Source organism: Barbus barbus, assembly GCF_936440315.1.
Source record: "Barbus barbus genome assembly, chromosome: 2".
Taxonomy (NCBI): domain Eukaryota; kingdom Metazoa; phylum Chordata; class Actinopteri; order Cypriniformes; family Cyprinidae; genus Barbus; species Barbus barbus.
Window position 1 is genome coordinate 36,082,196 of NC_136730.1, and position 18,399 is coordinate 36,100,594.

General features: G+C 36.0%; 1 protein-coding gene across 3 annotated transcripts in view; it reads left to right on the plus strand.

Moving 5' to 3' along the window:
- dennd4c (DENN/MADD domain containing 4C) overlaps positions 1 to 18,399 on the plus strand; it is a 77,908-nt gene that overhangs the window by 13,643 nt on the left and 45,866 nt on the right. For all 3 annotated transcript variants that reach the window (XM_079440509.1, XM_079440510.1, XM_079440511.1), the window contains exons 2-8: positions 5,770 to 6,080; positions 10,913 to 11,165; positions 12,324 to 12,393; positions 13,115 to 13,284; positions 15,517 to 15,758; positions 16,127 to 16,193; positions 17,582 to 17,640. In XM_079440509.1, coding sequence (XP_079296635.1) covers positions 5,782 to 6,080; positions 10,913 to 11,165; positions 12,324 to 12,393; positions 13,115 to 13,284; positions 15,517 to 15,758; positions 16,127 to 16,193; positions 17,582 to 17,640 — 1,160 coding nt within the window. In that variant the 5' untranslated portion in view covers positions 5,770 to 5,781. The remainder of the gene's footprint in view (positions 1 to 5,769; positions 6,081 to 10,912; positions 11,166 to 12,323; positions 12,394 to 13,114; positions 13,285 to 15,516; positions 15,759 to 16,126; positions 16,194 to 17,581; positions 17,641 to 18,399) is intronic.

Here is an 18,399-nt window from a genome sequence, read left to right on the forward strand (position 1 = left end):
GCCGCTTTAATATTGCTGTTCACTCAGCGGGTTGATGCTCAAGAAATGCTCAGCACGGCCACCGCATGTAACATTTAACAAGATTCACTTTTTTGAAGCACCCTAAATTGTATTAACACTTACTATATAACCATTATTTCGTTTATAAACATCTAAATTAATACAACTCTATGGAAATTAATTATTTATTATCTCCGCGATCGATGGCAGTTTGAGTAGCCTATAGTTCTGTGTAAAGGCATAGATAAACCGCGCTGTCAGCAGCATAATTTAGAGCATGCCAGTTGAGAAATGCAATAAAATACAATGCTTGTTATATTCCAATATTCCAGAGAATATTATTCCGTGAATTAACATTATCCAGTGAATTATTCTTCACTCTTTATCCTATGAAACAGCTTAAAAAACTGTTTTTAAAAATGAAGTTAAAAATGAAGTTGATATGACTCCTTTCCTTTATTTTCTCCATTTGAAAATATTAGACTTTCTATGTTCATTTTGCTTACTGCTAATATTAGTGTTGCTGCTAAAGCTTTTTATAAATAAAATGTTTTTTTATTGTTGTAATACGAAGATTAAATTTAACATGACAGGGCTCTAGACTGCGACCAAAATGGTAATTGTTTGCGAGTTAAAATTTGACGTGGTCGCATTTGTACGAGTGCCAGGTCTGCGCTACTCCAAAGCGTCTGCTTCATACAGCGCGCGCTGCCAGCCGCAGCACATTATAGCAGGAGTCAGATTTCACTGATCACGTGAAGAGTGGTGCTTTCAGCGCGAGCGCTTAGTGGGTAGAGCCTGGTTCATACTCGCCGCGTCAGCACGAACGTGAAGGTGCGCGTCTCGGATGGAGCGCAACGGATGGATTTGTTTTCAAACTAAAGTAAAAGACCGCTTCTTAAACCAGAGAAGGTGAACGTGGTGGTATTCTTGTAGAAAAAACATGCAAGTCCTGTCAGCTACAGCCAGTTTAGTTTTACTTTTCTTTTTGTTTTCGTTTTGAGAAGCTTGTTATCTTTGCTGTTTACCTCAGGTTATGCTATGGAGGCTTTCCTTAATTAAAAAAAATATATATATATATATATTAATATTTATTTGCTTCCTCAGAGTTTGCTAAACATTCTGTAATATACTAGGTATATAGTACAGCATGTGGTGTGTCCTATGCCATGCCTCGTCTTATTCGTTTTTGTTGATAAATGTTATGTAAGATAGTTTGTCATTGTCAACGTACTGTTTTATTGTTGTTGCACGTTTTAATTAAGAATAACAATGAATCCATCTTTTGTTTTAGTCTTAAAAAGTTAAAGGTGTATAGATATAAGCAAAACAGACAATGATCTTTTCTTGTAAAATGTGACACCAAGATCGCAAATTTGAAAGTAAAAAGCGCACGAAAAAAGGAATTCCTGTTCACAAAATTTAAATCACAAATAATACAGATGAAAAAGAACGAGTTGAATGTTGAAAACTTTCGTTACCATATAACTATAAACTATGATAAAAGTTCATCAGCATGCATTGATTAATCAAATGTTGTAGCAAAAACAAAAAACAAATTGCAACCAAATTATGTGCTCGTGCGCAAAAGTGAGATCAGTGGGAAGAATGAGTCTAGAGCCCTGCATGAAAGACTGCTAATTCTCAAAACATTTTTTGTTAAGATGACTGAAAGGAGGTAAAACCAACTGAAGTATGGACTTACTTCACGCAGTAATTTATTTACTTTATAACAGTAAATAAATATCTGTTCTGCATATCGGTTATCGGGCACATAGATATGCAAATAATTGGTATCGGTATCGGTTATAAAAAATCAATAACGGTTGATCACTACTAATGAGAGCAGTCTCAGTACTATGATATGGGTCTAAAACCTGACTGTAAATCCTCAAATATATCAATTTTCTCTAAGAAGTAACGTAGTAGTGATGATACTACCTTTTCTAATATCTTTGACAGAAAAGGGAGGTTCGAGATTGGTCTGTAATGAATTAATTCTTTGGGGTCAAGTTGTGTTTTTATTAATGAGAGGCTTAATAACAGCCAGTTTGAAGGTTTTTGGGACATATCCTAATGACAATGATGAGTAAAATAAATATTCAGAAGAGGATCTATTACTTCTGGAAGCACCTCTTTTAGGAGCTTAGATGGAACAGGGTCTAACATACAGGTTTTTGGTTTAGATGATTTAACAAGTTTATACAATTCTTCATTTCCAATGGAAGAGAATGAGTGGAATTGTTCCTCAGGGGATCTATAGCGTACTATCTGATGCGATACTGTGGCTGACAGCTGCATGGTTACAATTTTAGCTCTAATAGTTTCGATCTTGAAAGTAAAGTAGTTCATAAAATCATTACTACTGTGATGCTGGGTAATGTCTGCACCTGCTGATGTTATATCTTTTGTTAATTTAGCCACTGTATTGAATAAATACTTGGGGTTGTGTTTGTTTTCTTCTAAAAGAGACTTAATGTAAGCAGATCTAGCAGTTTTTAAGGCTTTCCTGTAGGAAAGAGTATTTTCCTGCCAAGCAATACGAAATACCTCTAATTTTGTTTTTCTCCAGCTGCGCTCCATTTTCCAGTCTGCTCTCTTTAGGGCCCGAGTGTGCTCATTATACCACGGTGTTGGACTCTTTTCCTTAATCTTCCTTAAGCATAAAGGAGCAACCGTATTTAAAGTGCTAGAAAAGAGTGTAAAGCATACCATTTCAGTATTTGGCTTGATTTAGCAGTGCATAAAAATAAATAAATAATTTTGATTTTATACAGGAGTCCTTGTATATCAAAAAAATAATTTATCCCAATTCAGGCTTTAGAATTAAAATGGTCACTTATAGGGATGTAACGGTATGAACATTTCTCATCACGATTATAGTGACCAAAATTATCACGGTTATCAGTATTATCACGGTATTGTTAAAATGTGCTGGAGATCAAAGTATCTTCAAAAAGTATCGACACATAAATCACTTCAAGTTTTATACTTAAAAATCAACAAACAGCAAATAAAATGACTTTTTGTTTGCATAATCACTAAAACAATAACATTACCAATGAGGTCTGGATTTTAAATGACAACTTGACTGACACCAGTTTAATAGCATGTTCAAATAAATAATGTAAATGTTCAAATAAAGCTTTGAAAAAGTTTCATATAAAGGTAAACCTCACATTTCAGCCTTTAAAGAAAAGAGTTAAGTCAAAATGATAATTGATTAATAAGGGGAAGGGGAAGTGGTGTGTGGCCAAGTATGGTGGCCCATACTCGGAATTTGTGCTCTACATTTAACCCATCCAAGTGTACACACAGTAGTGAACATACACCCGGAGCAGTGGGCAGCCAATGCTGCAGCACCCGGGGAGCAGTTGGGGGTTCGGTGCCTTGCTCAAGGGTCTCACCTGAGTCGTGGTATTGAGGGTGGAGAGAGTGTTGGTTATTCACTCCCTCACCTACAATCCCTGCCAGACCTGAGACTCAAACCCATGACCTTCAGGTTACAAGTCCAACTCTCTATCCACTTATCTGCTCCATAAATAATTATATATAGCTTATCTGAATTGTTTAAATGTGTAGAATCCACATAAGCTTGTTTTTCATCAACCGGTTAAAATTTACAGCAGGTCATGCAAATTTAGTCCGTTTTTTGGCCAGACATATATAAGTGTCTGTAAATCCACTCTCTGACAGCCGGTGGCGCTTTATACGGAAAAGCTGAATTACAGCTGATTCCCGTGAACTCCGCGAACAAAGCAGTATTGTGTTTAAGAACACGTCCTTTAGGTATTACATGGAGCTAAGATGAAAACAAAATGCCATCGAATCGTTTCTGAAGACAGTCAGATCCTTCAGAGGTACATTCATATAATTAATTCACTGATATATTCATTTGTATAATTCCCTCAGCACTCTTTTAAAACCTCCTAGCTTTTCCGCCCTGTTTTCACTCAGAATGAAACTCTGCTGCTGTGCGCTCGTGACACTGTTACACTCTGCATTATGCTGGACAGTATTTATTTATCGTGAGTTGTTCAGATCGCGGTAATCGAATACGGTTTTAATGATAATTAAAATATGAAACGGTAATACTAACCGTGGGGAATTTTATCATGATTTATTGTCAAACCGGTAATCGTTACATCCCTAGTCACTTATGTGTTACATCATTATGTTCATGTCCATTATTCATTAAAAGTGAGTTTGCTTGTGTCCAATTGTGAAATAAGTAATTATGCACTAAATGACATGATCAGGCACTTTGTTGGAAGTAACAACCACCTCTCAAATGTTTGAATGCTTCAGAAGGTATGCAGAGACAATGTTCTTAGAGGCGCACCCCTTTTGGAAACCCTAGCAGGCATCTAAATTAATTTTTACTCCATTTGATCCTGTTGTAGTATCTTTCCATTCCCTAACATGCACCAACTGGCGGGCCAAAGAGACAAAGAGGTTGATCAGTGTCTGTGCAGACAGTCTTGTGCTGATATATTCATCTCTGTTATGTAATGAAGAAGAAGTAGAAAACGAGCCATTTTGGCAGCTTGGTTTCAATAAAAGCTGCTTTTGAACTAAACAGGAAGTATAGAGTTCTGAAACGCACAGTATATATACTAGGGTTGGGTAATATAGCAGTAGACACATCAAACCAATGGGAATTTTGCTAACCATCTCTTGCAGTTATGCTCACATGATGTTGCAGTGCTGCGTTACCATGAAAGTTGATACATTTTTTAATGCATTTTTAAGCCTTGCTCTTTTAAACTTTCAAGATACTTTAAACCATTCAAGCTCAATTGCACACAAAATAAGAATATTTGGGCCTCGTATACTATTCTGACAGATCCTTTTCTGTAACCTTGATAACGTTTTGCTTACATTAATTAGGTTAATTTATTTGTTTTTGCTATATAGAGATTGGTATCAAGAATTGTGAAATTCAATGTCATATAAAATTTGGGGTCATTCCAACTGTATTTACAGCATTAATATATGTATTGTGATATATATAATTATTGTGAAAACACTATCCTGTGCCATTTACTTAATCAAAAGGCCTTGACTTCTGCATTGTGCTTCTGTTAATGGCAAGTAGGGCTGGGCAATTTTTCAGATTTTATTCATTCAAATTTAGGCCTTTTTTTTTCATAAATCAAGGAATCACAATATTGAATATAAATATTACCAAATGTTAGAATTAGACACATTGACCATATGTTAATGATAACAGTTAAGAGAAAAAGAATAATCTGAAATGAATGCTCAAAGATGTCTGTGATGAACCACTCACGTGTGACGCACTTGATGAAGGACCGTAAGCAGAACATATCTCTAGGTGCTATTCACAGAGAATGCACGTTCCATGTGCTTCTCACCTCAGTCTGTGTTTTCAGTGGTTCACTGTCTTTGGTGGCAGTGTTACAAAAACTAAATATTCAGTGGTCCCCATCCTGCACCATTCGGTCATTCATTATGACCTCAGCCAGGATGCTGTGATCAGCTACACTTTTGGTTATTATTTGTTGGCATCTGCTCAGCTTAGAATCAATGTGTTGTGTATTTTCAGATTTCTTGATAGTTGATGCACTTTGGTATGACAGTGCATGCTATTAAAATATAAATGATACATTTAGTGAATGTTTGTAATTGGGTAAATGACAAATAAGAGTGTCCAAGATAAAGAAATTTAAAACTATTTTTAAAAGCATACAAATATGGTTTGAAACCTATAAAACATAAAATCAACAGTTGCTTCTCTCCAAACAGGTCCGTCCAGCCATGATTGAGGATAAGGGTCATCGTGTGACAGACTACTTTGTTGTGGCTGGCCTAACAGACAAGTCCACACCACTAGAGCAGGATCTATCTGAAGCCAAGTCCAGTGGGCCCAAGGCACCCATCATAGACCTTGCCGTCATCAACAAGTCTGCAGGAGAAACTGTGCCTGAAGGTTTCACATGCATTGAGAGTACATACAGTGGCCAGCCGGCCAATCTCAACCATGGCAGCCTCAAGAGCCCAGAACTCTTCCTGTGTTACAAGAGGGGTCGTGGGAAGCCCCCACTCATTGACATCGGGTGAGTTTGTGGGGTGAATGGTTGTTCCTCTGTGTAGCGGTACCCTTGAACAGATATTTCAAACAGAAGTCAAAAGAGCCACAGGTTTTTACAACTTTGTTTATGTTGGGAATATCTGCATGATCTGTCTGAATCAAACTTTTTCAGGCTGGTTGTAAATTCTTGTTATAATTATATACCTTTTTAAATTAATGACAAAAAGAACAAAGGTGGTTATAAAAAAAAAAAAAAACAACAACTAATAACTACCAACATGATAAATTTAGCAAATGCTTATATCATGCACTTAAGCATGTAATTTCCAAGCCTCTGCTTTTTAAATCCCCCCTTCTGTTAATTTTTCATCCCCGTAGCATTGCAAGTAGCCTAGTAAAATATGTGTGGCACTGTGACTTATCCTGGACTACGATGGAATGAAAATAACAGAAATTGTTCTGGATAAATGTTTCTTTTGTTATTTAGTAAAATAAAAAAAATAAATCACTTGATGATAAAAAAAAAAAAAAAAATTAGTATTGAATTTTATTTTTGCATAGCTTTATTTATTATTTTCATTATTTTAATGCTTTAGTTTTTATTAATTCATTTAATTTTTATTTTAGATTAATTTATGTATATGTTCATTTATTTTTATATTTATTCCCATATGAATTTCTTACCGTATTTAATTATTGCAACATTTTATTTATTTTTGTATTTATTCTGTATTTATGATCATTTATTTATTGTAGACTAAAGAGTAAGCTTGATTACTTTTGATTTGTTTTGGAGTGACTTCAGCTCATAGCCATATTATGTGTAAATTAAGGTTGATGCTTCACAAATAGCTAGAGGTGAGCATTTTTGCTTATAGCTGGAGGTGCTTATTGATGTTTTAGGAGAGCTTTATGCCAGTGTTCTAAGGATTGTGTTAACTAAGGATGTGCGTGTGAACTATTTATTCTCTTCATTTTCAGTCACCTTGATACATATGCGTAAACTTCATAGATGCTCAATGAGAGAATACCGAGGGAACAGTCATAATAAAGTTTTCACAATATTCTTCCGGCATGATATTTTTATTTTTTTTTTGTTTTTTTAGCAAATATCCCATTACTTCCCATTCCCTCATTCCTTGTTGCATACAGAAAAAGTAAAAATAAATAAATATGTAAATAAATACATGACAGAATATATGAATATACATATGAAGGCATAAATAATAAATATACAAAAAAAAAAGTTAAAAAGAATAAAAGTAAAGACAGAAAATAAATGAAAAAATAATACAAAAAATAGTTGTTTAATTTAAAAAAAAGCAATTAATTATCAAGTAATGTATTCATTTATTTATTTTACCTATCATTCATTCATTCATTCAGTAGGCTTTAGCCACATTTCCATAGAAATGTGTTCAAAATATTTGAAAGGTTATCTTAATACTGTCGTGTGTGTCTTGTGTTCTCACCTCATGTTTCCTTATTTGGTTTGTTTCCTGTCCTTGTTTAATGTGATTATTAGTTCATTCTTGTCCAGCTGTGTTTGTCTAATTATCCTGTGTATTTATAGTCCTGTCTATTCAGTTTGATTTTGTCTGGTCTATTCGTTACTCCCCGGTGTTCCTGTCTGTCAGCCTTGCCTTGTCTTGCCCTGATCTAGAGGTCTTCATGGAGGACCTGAGACCCGAGGACCTGGGACCCGACCCGGGATCCGTACAGGATCGGGTCTATAATTTAAATGGTCTGCCGGGTCCGGGTCGGGTCCCAATCTATTACTTCGGGTCCCGGGTCTGTTTAACATTGTATGTAATACCCGAGTCGATCGGAGAATACTGCATCCGCCAGTGATCAGTGTCAGTCAGCATGCGTAACTTAAAGTTTGCGAAATTAGGATGAGAAAAGTGCGGGCGGAGTTAATGTAGTACTACAAGCAGACAGTGATCATGAATTCCTTCATGAGTGATGTGAAAAAAAAGCTGAAACAAAACTGAAGAGACGCACCTGTTATCGAACACGCATGCAGTAGTGTAAAGTACTTCTTGTTTTGTGCGGGTTTTTTTTTTTGTTGTTTTTTTGTTGTCTTTATTACAACCAACAAAAAGTTGTTGTAGATTAAACGCAACAGTCGAAGTTGACTCGAGATGGGAAAAAAAAAAAAAAAAAAAAACTGCGACGTTGCATTAGTCAACCATCACCGACCGTAACAGCAAGTAGACTTTTGAAGCTGGAATAATGAGTGGATTAAGAAGGCTCTCTCCATCGACAAGAGAGAGAAACAACCTAACATGGATGGAAACTTATTGGCAAGGAGGATTGTAGCCATCACAGTCAGGGAGAAGGCTAATGGTTATTTTATTTATTTTTTCACACAAATTTTTTATTGACTTAATAGCAGTTTGATGTGCGATCGGGTGTCGGGTCTGTGTCTTCCCAGCTGGGTTCGGGTCCAACTTTCGACTAATGGTCGGGTCCGGGTTAGTACATTAAAGGCATTTCTCAGGTCTGCACGGGTTCGGGTCCCACTTTCAAATAAAATACGGGTCTGGGTCGGTTCCGTGCAGCACATTTACGGGTCTCTTTGGGTTCGGGTATGAATTTTTGGACCCTTGAAGACCTCTACCCTGATGTCTTCATTAAAGACGGTTCATTTGAGTTTACTCCTCGTCTGCGTTTTCTTGTATCCTCCTTGCTGTGTGCACCGTGACAAATACCTCATGGGGCTTGTGAATTGTATAAATGTATAATTAATATGTATAGTTAAATGATAAAAAAGTAAATAATTTAGTTAATTCAGTTTAAACATTTTTGTTCAGTATTTTTGCTATATTCAAATTGCCTATATTTCTACATTAATATTTTAATGATGACATTCTCATTCAAATATCCACCCCTCTGGTTGTAACAAATTGCACCTTGCATATATGCATGTCATTCAAAATCTATTTGTGGTCTCCGTTCAGCATCAGCTGACTATGAGTTTTATAGTTCAGCTCAAGGCCTTCACTCTTTTAAGGACATAGTCCACTGTCACTACAGTTTGGATCCCTGCTTCGTACAAACTCCTCTATGCCTTCGCCAACCCTCATCATTGCCAAAATCACAGCAAGGACACCACACCCTTATTTCATTAATTTTCACTATAATCCCCCCTTTTAATATATGTAGCCTATATTGTGATTCAAAATAAACCCTCTCCAAGGCCTGACACAATATCCACTGTACTTGTCTTCATTTACTATGCCACAATATTAAATATCAAGATGATGCAATGAATTTGCTGGTAAGGCATTTGATGGTACTCAGTGTGTGTAAAGCTTTTAAAGCTTTACTACACATCCCATTTGGGCTCTCTGGAGTTCCGTGAGAGAGACTCTGCATAATTTGGTGTCTGAACGGCACACCACCTATTATTTAGGACTATGGTGCTACAACAGATTACCATATGTTTTTGAAGAATACAATCATATTAACATGGTTTAAAAGCTTCTGAATATAAAAAGGACTTTTATTTGTTATTTTACGTATTTCAATCAACGATAACATAAATATATTTTATAGCTATACATTTTATCCCGGCAGGGTTTTCAGCAAAAACATGGAATAGTAATGATATAACAACAAGCTTTCAAGGCATTATATAATGGGTAAAAATACTTGTTTTTACCTAGTTTGTTCTAGTCCTTGAATCTGATTGGCTGAGAGGTCTCAACCATGAGATATGGAACAATGGAACCTTTTTACCGTTTGAATCACTCTGCTTGCAGCATTTCTCACAGTGAGTGTGATGGCGGATGCCCAAGCCTGCTATAATTTTAGAAATACTTCTGTTGTTGTGTAGTTTGGCATTTTTGAATTAGTAATTAGTAGGCTTGAGCTCATCTATTAAACTGTTAACATTAGATTTGAATTTTTATTAGCCTTACATGACTACATCAATGAATGAATACATGTCCTTTCATATGACTGAAAACTATAATAATGGCTACTAAAAATTCAGTTTTGCCATCACCGGAATAAATAAATAAATATATATATTAAAATAGAAATCGGCTATTTTGATTATTTTTAATTGTAAAATATTTTATTATTATTTATTGTTCTTATACTTCACAGTATTACTGGTGACAGTATTGATGTTTTGTTATTGTACTATTTTGTTTTGTCAGGTAAATGCAGCCTCGGCTGACATAAAGACACATTTCTAAAACATTATTTCAAGTCTTTTAACCCTCAAGCATCTTTCGTATAGCAGCCCTTAATTTGTCCTTTGTGGACAAATTTGGGCACAAAGGTCTCAGGCATGAAAAAAAATAATAATAATTAAAAAAAATGAATGTTTGATTTTGAGCTCAGAATGTTTGTATTTCCCATTCATTTCCTGTGGGTGCCCACTTTTGTCCACAAAGGACAAATTAAGGAGTTTTGTGGGTTTTTTTCCACCACTGAACTTTGTTGAATCGAGTCCATTTCTTTTGTGTGTGTTCAGATGGCAAACAGGAAAAGTAGCCAAGTCTTGTACCGCTCAGATTAAGGAAACTATTAAAGAAAAGAAAAAAGAATGCTTGAGGGTTAAAGAGTCATAATCACTTTAGGTGATGAACCGATTTAATTTATATTTTCATTGGCATATATACATTGTTCATTGCACTGTCTCCCATATTTCCTCTTCTCTTTTTACTGCCTTGCATACAAACCCTGTTGTACCATGATTGGACACGTTTACATAGACCTTGATGATGCTAATGTAATGTAATGCCATCACAAGAAGAGCCTAAGGGTTGTTAATGGGTTCTTTTCCATTTTCTGTCTTTTCTGTGGGTTAAGTTGCTGATCAGTGTTTGTTCTTTGTTGTAGGGTCCTATATGAGGGTAAAGAGCGCCTTATTCAAGGTTGTGAGGTCATTGAGGCCACACCATTTGGCCGCTGTGCAAATGTCAACAACAGCTCTGCCACATCCCAGCGCATATTCATTACGTACCGCCGCGCACCCCCTGTCCAGCCCCAGAACTCACTGGCTGTGACTGACATCTGCGTCATCATCACAAACAAGGGCGAGACTCCTCCTCACACTTTCTGTAGAGTGGATAAGAACCTCAACTGTGGCTTGGTGAGTTCAGCATGGAAGTCAAAACAATGTAAAAAATAAACTGTGCTCTTATACAATTCATAGTTGTCAGTCACGTGACTGGAGTGGAGGGAAAAAAAACTCTGGAACAATCTAAACAGCTTAACACGAAAAGCACTCAACATGGCTTAATGTTTAATTTAAAACAACAACCAGTTAGACTGTATTTTAAGGCATCCTTGTTTCAGTGTAATTACACAAATAAGTGCATATATTAAGTATATGTAGTTGATTAATATTACTCAGTAATTCAATGTGTAATTACACTGTAACAAGGACACCTTTAAAATAAAGTGTAACCCATTTTATTTTAAGGTGTCCTTGTTACAGTGTAATTATATTAATTTAAGTACTGAGTAATATTAATTAACAACATGTCTTTACTATATGGTTAGGATTAGGATTTGTTTTAGGGTTACTTGCATGCAATTATGCATAATTTATTGTTATTATAATAGTTAATACATGTAACGTGCAACAAGGACACCTTAAAATAAAGTGTTACCGAAAAATTAACAACTTGTATTTACTGTTGGGTTATGGTTTCATAGCTGCTTTATAGATGAATTATGAATTCATTTAGAATTGTGCAATTCTAACTGAACAGCATTAAAGAGTCTGTGTAAATATATCTCAATTCAACTTTGGATGCAGCTTCTAAAAAAAAAGTTATGGCCACATTGTATCTTTAAGAGTTTGTGTATAAATTCTGTTAAATCAAATTATTGCTTTTCTTATCTAACAAAATAATGACTCTGTTTGTGGGGTAATTTCACAACCAGAATTTATGTGCTATTCATTTGGGATTTAATTTGATTAAATAATCAACACATCATGTAATTAATTACATTGAAAATTAAAAGCACTTGACAGCCCTACTACTACTAATAATAAGTATGTCATAAGAATAGTGATGTTTTTCTACTCAAGTAACACTAATATCAGTATGGTGACTTTCTCAAGCCAAGATTATTACAAATCTTTGAGCAGGTAACAGTAATGATTCAGGATCCCTCAATGCATAGTTCATTGAGGTTTCTTCAGCTTAGTGTGTTACTAGCTGTTGAGCTCTTTTATGAACAAGATATAATTATTAATTCAGTTCATTTGTTTCTTCTTATTTTTATTTTTCATGCTCAGTGGGGATCGAGTGTGTTTTTGTGTTACAAGAAGTCAGTGTCTGCATCCAACTTCATTGCTTATAAGGCTGGTAAGTCTCCATCTCTGCCACCAGTTTCTGATTCTGTCTGTCCATCTCTCTGTCTTTCTTTCCCTCCATTATTATTATTATTTTTATTTAATTAATTTCTCTGATCTCAGGTGATTGATTTTTTTTCTGTCAGAAGCTTTCTAACAGTGTTCTCTGAGACTTGTAAATGTCAGTGCTTATTTCACAGTAAACAGCTTATTTCAGCATTATTTCACAGTAAGCAGCATTTTACTCTGCTGAGATTTCCTGAAAATAATCACTAACTCTGCAAAATGATTGATGTATGTGCATTTTGCAGTGATATTTTTTGTTTGTAAAGAAATCCCCAAAAGGTCCCAGGGCTCTGTAAAACAATGTCTGGCAGTCCTCCGTTTATATGTTCAGCACATCACTGTGCACATAAATAATGTCTGTTTGATGTGTTAGTTTAAAGGCTGAATGCTTTTATGCTTTAGTATGGTGGTCATGACCTTTAGATAGTTCACTCTTTGTCAGTTTCTTTATCTCCATGTCGCATCACTTCCTGTCACATGACATTGTGTTAATCACTGAGAAACAACTCAACAACTTCCTGTCCCATCACTTTCAAGAGTGAAAGTTTTTATTTTTTTTAAATGGCATAATTCAAATGCTGATGCCATAAGACTGGATACCAGTGATAATCATAGAAACATGGCACACATTCAAACACTATGGTTCTAACAAATCATTCCATTTGCAGGTCTGATCTTTCGCTATCCTGAGGAGGACTATGAATCATTTCCCCTCTCTGAGTCTGTACCCCTCTTTTGCCTTCCTATGGGGGCCAAGATTGAGTGTTGGGCTCCTAACACACGCTACCCTTTACCTGTCTTCTCCACATTTGTCCTCACCATCTCCAATGGAGAAAAGGTAAAGTAAAATCTCTTGATGTCAGTATGATCCTACCAGTCCCGGTGCCAGGACATACGAACTGGGGGGCTTACATAATTCTCTGGTGTCTAAGGGGGTGGGGGGAGGAGTATATTCCGATTGTTAAATGTGTGTAAGTGAAAGTAAATGTGTTTGTCGTTTAAAAACTTTATAATGCTCATTCAGAGAATCTTATTTTTGGATTAACATCACATAAATTCACCTATTTCTCCTGAAATACATAAGTCACCAATGAACTAGGAGAAGAATAGAGTGAACTTTATAGTTACCTGCACAATGTTTATGTGAATAAAGCACATCGTCAGATTTTAATTGAAAGGATTGTTATTGCCGTGTTCCTTAGACACCAGTGTATGTAAAGCTGCAGTCCGTAACTTTTTTTGGTTAAAAATATTTGAGCAAGTACATATAACCAGCCAATATTCAAAACTATCACCTTACTTTAGCCCGATTCACAACTATTAGCTTAAGTCAAGTCAAGTCACCTTTATTTATATAGCGCTTTTAACAATACAGTTTAACAATACAACTTTCCAATATCAAAATAGGAAAATAGTGTGTCAGTAATGTAAAATGACAAGATTAAACACTCAATTTTCAGTTAAAGGCATTTCATTATTGAATTCAATGATGTCATCATCCAGCTCAGTTCAGTTTAAATAGTATCTGTGCAATCAAGTCGACGATATTGCTTGAAATCAAGTGTCTAAGCAAACCAGAGGTGACAGCGGCAAGGAAACAAAACTCCATCGGTGACCGAATGGAGAAAAAAACCTTGGGAAACCAGGCTCAGTCGGGGGGCCAGACGAATCAGCAGTTTGTGCTGAGGACTTATCTGGTTCCCGAGGTCTTGTACCGATTATTAACATAACATAACATATGATTATATTAACATTCCTGCATATGACTTTGAGAGCATAGGTCTCAATTTAGATATATTTTATGATGAAAAAATGCAGTTTTACAAATGCTAGAAACGTCAAAGGAAAAATTGCCATCAAATAGCACAGCTAGGTTCCTAACTGATGACGAAAAATTTACAGAGCAGCCATCAAGTGTTAGACAGTGTTCTAAATTATTACATGTGGGGGTTTTAGGTCTGATAATTAACTCTGTTAACATCTGTTTTTTCAGAATTTAGCAGTAAGATATTGCTCATCATCCCGTTTTTTATATCGAATATGCATTCCGTTAGTTTCTCAATTTGGTGTGTTTCCCCAGGCCGCAAAGAAATATAGAGCTGAGTATCATCAGCTTAACAGTGAAAGCTAACACCGTGTTTCCTAATGATGTTTCCCAAGGGTAACATGTAAAGCGTGAAAAGTAATGGCCCTGGTACTGAGCCTTGAGGTACTCCATATTGCACTTGTGATCGATATGATACCTCTTCATTCACTGCTACAAATTGATGGCAGTCAGATAAGTTGGATTTGAACCATGCTAATGCACTTCCGCTCATGCCAACAAAGCTTTCTAGTCTATTCAAAAGAATGTTGTGGTCAATAGTTTCGATAGCTTATAATAATGTTTTCTAATTTGAGTGGTACTGGTAGGAATACGCAGGAAATCCAAGCATACCGCAGCGTCAGTACGTTACATCTGTAAACATAAAGAAGTTATGTTATGAACTCCATATAAGGAGTTCCACCCTTGTTCACGTCAACAAGAGCTGTGATTGAAAAAAAAAATGCTTGAAAACCCTCCAATGTGGCTGAATTCAAACAATCCTGCAAAGAAGAGTGGGCCAAAATTCCTCCACAGCGATGTGAAATACTCATTGCCAGTTATCGCAAACACTTGATTGCAGTTGTTGCACAACCAGTTATTAGACTTAGGGGTCAATTACTTTTTCACGTAGGGCCAAGCAGGTTTGGACAGCTTTTTTTCCTGCATTTTGTATTTACTCAGGTTATCTTTGTGTAATATTAAAATTTGTTTGATGATCTGAATCATTCAAGTGTGACAAATATGTAAAAAGTAAAAAAAAAAAAAAAAAACAGGAAGGGAGCAAAAACTTTTTCATACCACTTTTTATGTGTGGAGTGAAATGTGCAATATTTATTCTTTTTATTGTGGAGTTATGTATTACACTTTTTAACAGCACCGTAGGTGAAAGACAGATAATTCTAGCTGAATCTGATTTAATGGATGGCATAATTTGAAATTGCAAAAAAAAAAATAAACTGTCCTATTTTTATTCCCCTTCTGCAGGTGTATGGAGCTGGAATACAGTTCTATGAGCCGTATCCTGTGGACGGTCTCAACGAGAAACAAAAGATCCAGCTAGGTCTGGTCTCTACTGTGGACAAGAAGGTCATACCCAACCGTACAGTCAACGCCAACAAGTGCATCTGCCTGCTGTCCCGCTGGCCTTTCTTTGAGTCCTTCAAGAAGTTCCTAATGTTCCTTTACAAGCTGTCAGCCAATGGAGTCAACCCTCTGCCGATTGAGAAGTACAAACAGATTCTTACTTCAACTGCAGTTCACAATTTTTTTTTTTAAATACCGCTTTTTGTTGCAGTAATGTTGTCACTATTTTTTAAAGATGGCAATAACAGTATTTTGCACAATATGAATCTGTTCCAAGACCTAATAAACTATCTACATAGGCAGCTGTCTTCCAAGGCAGCAGAGTAACCATCATGGAACCTCACAAGTGACTCTTTTGGAAAGCTCCACATAGATTGTTATCAGTATTTTTGTAATAGCAGTAAATCACTTAGCCACGTGTTTAACAAAATAGGTCATTTTTATATTGTTTCATTGTGATATCAGTATATGAGTTGGGTTAATATGATTGATTTCTTTTTTTTCTTTTTAGACACATATCCCATTTCATGCACAATGTCTCCTTCCCTTCTCCTCAGAGGCCAAGAATACTGGTCCAGGTAAGGAGGACATTTTTTTTCTGGATTATTCTGGATTCCAAAATCGTACATTTAATACCTGTAACCATATTCTGATGAGCCAAAACATTATGACCAGACACAGGTGAAGTAAATATTGTTGATCATCTCCTAACAATTAAATATTAAGGTCTGGGTAAATTAGATGGTAAGCAGACAATCAGTTCTCGTAATCAACATGTTGGATGCAGGAGAGATGGGCAGGAATAAAGATGTTTGTATGGGGCTGTCTAGCCACAGACCAATCTTAGTGTCTACAATGTCCACCATTGAAAGCACCTGCAACAGGCATGCGAGTGTAGGAACTGGACATTGGAAAAGTGGAAGAAGGTTGCTTTTGGTACTGTTTATCTAGGGAAGTGATGGCACCAGGATGCACTGTGGGATAATGACAAGACGGTGGAGAGAGTGATGCTCTGGGCAATGTTCTTTTGGGAAACTATTTCCGGAAATTCATGTGGCAGTAAATGTGATGCGTTCTACCCACCTAAACATTGTTGCAGATAGGGCTGCACGATATATTGCATGCGATAGTCATGCGCATCTCGTCAGTAACTACTAAAGGTTCTGTGATTAGCGGTAAATCTCCATCACCTGCTTTCAGATGGAGCGGCATTTAATACACAGAGCCATATATCGCTGACAAGCTACGCAATATTACGTTCAAAATTGAATGTGATTCATCTGCGATTATGAGTGTGAATTGTGTAGCTTGTCAGTGAACTACGGCTCTGTGTATTAAATGCCGATCCATCTGAAAGCAGGTGATGGAGATTTACCACTAATCACAGAAGCGTCTTTACTGACGAGATGCGCATGACTCGCATGCAAAATATTGTGCAGCCCTAGCTGCAGACCAGGTACACCCCTTCATGACAATGGTGTTCCCTGGTAAAAGTGGCTTCTTTTAGTAGACTAATGCTCCCTGCCACACTGTACACATTCAGGAATGTGTGCAGGAATGGTTTAAAAAAACTTAATGAAGAGTTCTAGGTGTTGTCCTGGCCTTCAAATTCCCCTGATCTCAGTCAAACTGAGCATCCATGGATGTGCTGGACCAGGAAGTTTGATCCACTACCTCGCAGGACCAGAAAGTTCTTCCTCTACCTCAAAAACCTAAAGCATTTGAAAGATCTGCTGCTAACGTTTTGGTGCCGGATACCGTAGTTCACCTTCAGGGGTCTTGTAGAGTCCATGCCTCAGCAGGGTGTCGCTGTTTTGGCAGCACATGGAGAACCTAGAGCATATTAGGGAGGTGGTCATAATATTTTGGCTCATCTATGTATATTTGTTTATAGAGTTATATAATGTTATATGAGTTGTTTAGACTTTGTTTAGGTAATGCCAGATCTATTTTTTTCCCCCATAAGCTGTCGGCACATGACACCTTAATCCTGTCCCAACCTGTCTGTACACCTTTACCACTAAGGTAAATTATTTATGTTTGATTAAGGTATGTACATAGGTGAAGATAGTGTTGTTTTAGATGATGAAATATAATAATATAAGCATATAATAATAGATTCATTTTTGTTTAGACAGTATCTGGTTGTAAAATCCAAGTGAAATTTAATCTGTCAATTGACAGATTTTAGTTTTGACAGATGCTTCGCTAAAGCAGTGGCACAGAACAGTTTTTTTCAGAAGTGTAAAATTTTTGGTTCATTATGAACCTGTGGTAAGACACATTAGACTGTGGCAGGCTGAAAAAAAAGATATTGTCCTTAAAGTATATATACATTTTTGCATAAGTACATACTATTTTATTAAAAAAAAAATGTAAATGATTTTACATAGACTTCTTAAGGTAATAGTTTAAACACAATTAACTTTTCTTAGTTTAAATTCACCATTGCAGTTTAAACTAATGCACCAAATTATTCCTGTAGTCCAAACACAAAGTAAATTTCAGTCTTACATGTTTAAGTGGACTGAATTTGATTAAATTAAGCTCTAAAAATTGTTTGGCAATTGCGTTGTTTTAGTTCACTAGTTGTATTGAACAAGCAGCTAAAATAGTGATATTTATTTTGATATACCATTCAAATATTTTGAAATGACTTAATTGTCTAAATATGTTTGGTATCCACTGTATATCATTTCATGAATCCAGATGTAGTGAGTCTCACCTATTTACTTATGTATAACCTTTTATTTTTCTAGAATCTCATTTTATTTCATTCTGGCC